The 6,329-nt window shown below is 27.0% G+C and overlaps 2 protein-coding genes across 2 annotated transcripts; both read left to right on the top strand.

Moving 5' to 3' along the window:
* Positions 1-927: 927 nt before the first annotated feature.
* Positions 928-1,547, top strand: LOC111684386. Its single transcript, XM_023446544.2, has 3 exons — positions 928-1,008; positions 1,073-1,158; positions 1,304-1,547. Exons 1-3 carry the CDS (start codon positions 946-948, stop codon positions 1,518-1,520), a joined length of 366 nt encoding a protein of 121 aa, XP_023302312.2. The 5' UTR covers positions 928-945; the 3' UTR covers positions 1,521-1,547.
* A 2,390-nt stretch (positions 1,548-3,937) lies between these two features.
* Positions 3,938-4,482, top strand: LOC111684367. Its single transcript, XM_023446521.2, has 3 exons — positions 3,938-4,026; positions 4,092-4,177; positions 4,244-4,482. The coding sequence occupies exons 1-3, from the start codon at positions 3,964-3,966 to the stop codon at positions 4,449-4,451; spliced, it is 357 nt and encodes a 118-aa protein (XP_023302289.2). The 5' UTR covers positions 3,938-3,963; the 3' UTR covers positions 4,452-4,482.
* The last annotated feature ends 1,847 nt before the right edge of the window (positions 4,483-6,329 follow it).

Raw genomic sequence — 6,329 nt, 5'->3', positions numbered from 1 at the left:
TTAAACTGCGACATCTGTAAACAAACATCAGTAACTAAGTTTGGTAACAATTCTATTCACAAACCTGAATAGAAATTATAGCAGTTTTCTACTTCAGTAATTTTATATTGCCACACTTCTCTAACACTTTGCAATATTTGCAAATAGTATTTTGACACATAGTAAGATCGTGTAGATTTTAACGATACAAACGCGAAGATGGGACGGATCTTTAAGTAAACATACGACGGGTGGTAAAATTTTAAATAGTGATAAGCAGGCCAAGGATTTCTATGCAAATACATGTTTGTAGTCAGTAACTCAAAATAACGTTTAACTAGTTTTCTCTTCGAATCAAAGAATTTACTATAAAATGGCATCGATTTGTTGTTGCATATTTTGCTATAAATGCTTAAATTGCATATATTTTGCATATTTCCAACATTTTTATAGCATATTTTGCAAATTTTTTAATTTTTTATGTTTTTACAAAAAATTTGGTATTTTCATATTTCGATTTTTTTAAATAAATAACACCAAATTTCGATTTAACAACAAAATACTAGATTCTATGAAATATAATTTTACATAGTTTTATTTAATTTTTAGACCCACAATAGTGCGAAAGGAACTTTAAATTTGAGATCTGACTACTATTAATATGCACCTTCACAAAGAAATATTTTTGGTGCATATTTTTAAATTTTTAGTGCATATTTTCCCATTTTATAAGCATATATTTTAGTGAATGATATAAATACTAATAGTTGTTAATCAGTTATGAAGAAAAGACTGGTGGAAAATTTTGATACATATGGGTTAATAAGTATTCAAAATGGAGTGTTTCCAATTTAATGATTACGTTTAATTAAAATTTAACGGTACAATACAATTTTTGTATAAAAACTAAAAGTAATGAAATTCAACTGTTAATTTATAAAAATATATATTTTAAAATAATATATAATGTTTAAAATTATCGCTCCCATTTTCTTCGCAACATTTTTGCTAAAGAGTAATGCTGAAAAAGTAAGAAATTATAAAGATTTCAATTGAAAATTTTGAATTTATTAATTATATACCAACACTTTAGTTATTTGGCAAAGATTTTGAGAATGCTGCTGTTATATTACATACAGCTTTGAATAAGATTAATGAAAACGGAGAAGAACTCTATACGTAAGTTATTGTTTTAATTTTTTAATATATAACATACCCTATGATTGTAATGAATAGTTATGTTAGAGTATGTTTAAACATGATTTTATTTTATTAATGGTTTTTATATAATTAAAAAAAATCAATCATTTTGACTTCTTGTCAGTTCACGCGGCATAGATGCAATTTACAAATTCATACCCAATGAAATTTACACTTATGAAGCCTCGGTGAGGGATTCTAACGATAATCAAAAGAGTTGCCAGATAACGATATCGTTCAGTTATAGTGATGCAAATGCTCTGATGACTATAAAATGTGAAGGTGAAACTGAATTCACTAGAAAAATCGTTAATGAGAAGCCTGTTGTTCCTGATTCATAAGAAATGTAAAATATATAGATAAAACATAAAAATTCCTTTATTATTCGTTTAAATAAATTTATTTATATTAAATTAAATTTCTTATGAAATAAAAATTACGTTTGTAACATTCCGAGTTAAAAAAATATTTTATCAATCTCTATACAACAAAAATAAAAAAATATTAATAAAAAAAATATTATACAATTGATTTCAAAAAATGTCTCAATAAAGTTAACATTACTTTCCCTACCAACCACTGAAAGATTTGATTTGAGAATATATTAAAAAAATTTAATGCAATTTTTTCGATATGAGTTCATCACTAGAAAAATAATGTTTTTTGTTCAGAAAATAATGTCATAAAAAGTATTCACATATTCATATTCTATTCTATATAGAAGCAGATGGTTTTAGAACAAAGCAACAAATTGTCAGCTCGGATGTTCTCACTTTATCCAGCAGAAACTAAAGTAAACTTTCAAGATAAGCTAGAGCTTGCCAGCAACATATCGTCACCTGAAACGCAAACGGTCCTAACTAACCAACAATTCAACAATTATAATAAAAAACAAACGGGCCTACCTGCAAAAACGTTTAAATATTAAAGGAAAAAATGTGAATATCATAACTTAAAGGTTTCACTATTGAACAATATGTTTACTTACTACAAATAAATTGCATTAATAGAAACAAACTTTTCAATTTAAAGAGTTTATTGCTTCTCCTGTAAAATTTTAAAATGTTAGATAGATCCGTTTTCGTTTTAGGTAACGATATTGGTTCTCTGAAGCACCGTTGGATGATGGGTGTGTTTCACTGTTACATCGATATTACAAGGGGAAGAACACACCTCTGTTTAGCTAACAAGATATAGGATCACACAAGATATGAAAATTAACCCCCAGCGAGCTTTTTAATGTCACTTGCGAATCACTTTATTCTCCTTCCATAACCTATTTCCCTAAGGCCTATCTACCACCAATTTTTGGTGACTTTTTGTACCTTAATTGAATACCATAAACGTAGCCATGAATCAACATTCATTTCCAACGCTTGATAATAAATAGGAAGTTTAAAAAACTACTTGCAATTTCACTTCCAAAGAAGTTGTTGGGTATTTTGTTTTTAATAATAAAAAGTACCAACCGAAAGTATAAGCCAAAGTCTTTAGTTTGTTAGTCTCTCACTGTATTACAAAATGACATGATCAAAATAAGGTATTTTTTAAAATAAAGTGATTACTAGAGGACTTCAAAGTAATGCAGACAGTAATTAGTAGTTATTGAAAATTAGTGATTATGTCAGTACAATCCATTACCGAGATTTTGCTGGGATCAAATATTGGCTATTTCAAAAAGTCCGTGTTGAATTCGCTCCACTTTGACTGAATTTGACACCATGATATAATCAATTCGTATTGTTTACTAACTTATAATTAATTTGTTTTGGTATTGTATTTTATAAACATTATAGTCAGGGTTCATATAAACCCGGTAAAAACTTGGTAATGACTTACAATTGTAACGACTTACTTATTAACATACTTTTCAGTGACTACTAAAAATTGTTCTTATCACACAGATTTACTTTAATAACGTCTTATCGATAACGTGTTTTATAATTACATTCTAATTTATACGACAGATTCTGTGTGAAGATTTAGAAGCTGTACGTGTTATTTCACACGATTTGTATTGACTGATTTCACTAATTACTTGTAAGCGATAGTAATGAGTACTTTCCACCAATGTCTTAAAAGGCTATTGTGTAAAAAAAATTTAGAATAATTAATGAAATTTTGAATGATTAATGAAATTTTTATGGAAAGTGTGAAATATTTCATAACAAATTTTAAAATCTATAAATTTTTTTGGTTTTTTCAATCGAAAATTTGTACAATATATAAACAAGTAGGAAAGTATAGTCGGGCATGGCTGACCTACACCATAAATATATTTTTAAAACTTTTATTTTTCATAAAGAAACTTTTATTGTGGAATTTTACCTTAATTCTAAAGTATTTAAGCAATTTATTAATAAATAGGTACCTGTGTCAAAAAATATCCTTGGTCCAAATTTCATCAAATTTTCTTGAAAACAGCGGCCTGTACCTTGCGCACAAGGTTTACATAAACAGCCAGCCGGACGGACATATCATAATCTTCTGAATCGATCGGTATACTTTAAGGTGGGTATTGGACCAATATTTTTGTGTGTTACAAACATCAGCACAGACGTATAAAAATTTGATGAAATATACTTGTAAACAATAGTTTGATTTCAATTTTAAAAAAATTTAACGCCCACTAAATACACAGTAAAAATTAAATTTTACGTTACGAATTAATTATCATTGTAAAATTCTAAGTAATCGAATCGTGTATAAAATAGAAAATTATTTTATTATTTGTTTCAGTATTTAGTTTTAGTAAAAACTATTACATCCTTAGTTATAGCAAAAATGCAGAAAATAATAATTTTTATTTTCCTTGCCACAATAGTATGGCAAATCAATGCTCAGAAGGTAAGTTTATGATTATGGTATAATACTACTAATTAAAGTATTTAATTAAACTATTAATTATCTAGTTATCTGGTGCAGATTATGCAAAAGCTGTAGATATACTTAAAAGTGGCCTAAGTCAATTGAGTGAAAAAGATGGTCCTAACTTTACGTATGTTTTTCAATAATTTTTTATTTTCTTTTATGGTAAAAATTATTATCGTTATTTTCTTTAAAGTCTAAGTGGTGTCGAAGTTGCCTTTAAATTTATACCACACATAATTTATAATTTTGATACGGAACTTTTGCTGCCAACTGGTAATTTCGATTTATGTACGGTGGAAGTTTCGCTAAGTCAACTTAATGACAAACAAACTTTAGTTGTAATCAATTGTAGTGGCAAGGAAATGGTTAGAAAGGTTATTCCAGGAACCATTGAAATTTAAAAAATTATAAATAAAATTGTATACTTACAAATATTTGCAATAAATATAAAAGATTGAAACTCACCTGGAAAGAAATAAAAAAAGAGAAAAATTAATACAAAAATTTAAAAGGGTATCACCTATATAAGGCATCTACTTAAGATCATTTTCCAAAAATTAATTATATAAATGTTTTATTTTGTGTCGCGGAAAAAAGTTACACTCATTTGAAACAATCGTATATGACCAAAATGTCCAACTTAGAAAATTTGTGACGACCCTACAACATGGATAGTAAATTTGAATTTAATCGATTCTTAAAGTTGCAACACCCAAAAATATTGCGGCTAAATCCACCTTATAGTATACCATTCGACTCACTTCCTAAGTCGATTTACCTATGTCTGTCCATCTGGGTGTCAATGTAAAGCTAAATATCGCAATTTTTAAGATAATTTGATAAAATTTGAAACGTACTCTTCTTTTGGCTCAAGAATAAAGTCATTAGTGTATGCCCTACTTTATATTCATAGTTGTATAATTTTACTAAACATTTTCCTAATAAATAAAAAATCGTGCTTTAGTTTTGTTCGCCACTGTATGTACTTAATGACTATTTCAAATTTAATTTATTTACAAATGCTGGATTTTTGCATAAAAGTAATGACCAGGGAAACCAAAATATGCAAATGCATGTTTTTTGTGGTGCGTCGTATGAACTCATGGATAAGATATTTACACGTTTCAGACCAATTTGAGAATTTTGGCATCGATTTGTTAGAGCATATTTTTGCATATTTTACCCATAAGAGCATAAATTTGCATGATTTGACTTTTTAGCATATTTAAGGCATATTTTCGAGTTTTTAGAGCATATTTTACTCTTTTAGTGCATATTTTGATGTTTTCGCTTTTTTTTTCGTTTTTATATATTTTTAATATTTTTTCAAAACTCTTTTAAAAAAATAATTCTATTTTTTTTTAATTTTTTAGCCTATTTTATAATTTTGAAAAAAAATTTCGTTATGTTATAGTTTTTTATTCAAAAAAGCATTATATTTTAAATCGGACATAAAACCGATTACTTTTGATTTCATGAGATCAATCCATTTTTATAGTTTAAAAAACTAATTATTGGAATTTATGACAACACCGATTAAAATGTCAGTTTTAAAGCTATGAATACAATTGGAAGAAATGTGTCAAACTTTGTCGTTTGAAATATGTTTTTGGGGACCAAATGGTTTCATATTATTTATTGGTTATCTGAACGTAAAACGGAATTATATTATACTAGTTCTTCAAACTATGAGATGAAACATTTATAAAAAATGTTGTAGGATATAGAATATGACATTAAACATTTATTATTTCATTGCAATTTCAGTCTTTTTGAGCATTTCAATGTTAAAAAATAATAAAAAAAATTTATTTTTGGAGCATATATTTTAAGTTTTAAGAGCATATTTTGAGTTTTTTACGGCATATTTAAAGCGCTTAAAACACTTTTTTTAGAGCATGTTTTAGGTTTCCCTGGTAATGACTTTATTACACAAAAACAAGGAAGAAAATGTAGTCGGTCATGGCTATATGATACCCTAAATCATAATGAAGTATTTACCACCAATATAATTCTGATACATTTAAGTAATTTATGGACGAAAGTGTGTTTATATGGGGAACATATAGACATATCCCGATAACATTTTGTGAATAGATTTATGTTTACATAATATTTATTTGTACTGAATTTCATCGCGATATTGGTGATTATATGTGAACTTTGAACATTCAAGTAATTTTCTGAGGGGATTTTGTATGGGAGTTAGGATCAAAAAGGGTCCGATCTTTACGAAATTTGAACCGCTTTTAATTGAGATACAACTATATTTAACAAAA

The sequence above is a fragment of the Lucilia cuprina genome, chromosome 4 (genome assembly GCF_022045245.1).
Source record: "Lucilia cuprina isolate Lc7/37 chromosome 4, ASM2204524v1, whole genome shotgun sequence".
NCBI lineage: Eukaryota > Metazoa > Arthropoda > Insecta > Diptera > Calliphoridae > Lucilia > Lucilia cuprina.
The sequence above is the reverse complement of the archived record's forward strand: the minus strand, read 5'-3'. Positions and strand labels throughout refer to the sequence as shown.

Excerpts from the sequence above, each read along its gene's own strand:
- LOC111684386 (XM_023446544.2), top strand. The coding sequence starts at position 946 with ATGTTTAAAATTATCGCTCCCATTTTCTTCGCAACATTTTTGCTAAAG. Across the intron at positions 1,009-1,072 it reads TAAAGAGTAATGCTGAAAAA|TTATTTGGCAAAGATTTTGA; the intron begins GTAAGAAATTAT and ends CCAACACTTTAG. Across the intron at positions 1,159-1,303 it reads AACGGAGAAGAACTCTATAC|TTCACGCGGCATAGATGCAA; the intron begins GTAAGTTATTGT and ends ACTTCTTGTCAG.
- LOC111684367 (XM_023446521.2), top strand. The coding sequence starts at position 3,964 with ATGCAGAAAATAATAATTTTTATTTTCCTTGCCACAATAGTATGGCAA. Across the intron at positions 4,027-4,091 it reads GGCAAATCAATGCTCAGAAG|TTATCTGGTGCAGATTATGC; the intron begins GTAAGTTTATGA and ends TTAATTATCTAG. Across the intron at positions 4,178-4,243 it reads AAAGATGGTCCTAACTTTAC|TCTAAGTGGTGTCGAAGTTG; the intron begins GTATGTTTTTCA and ends TTTTCTTTAAAG.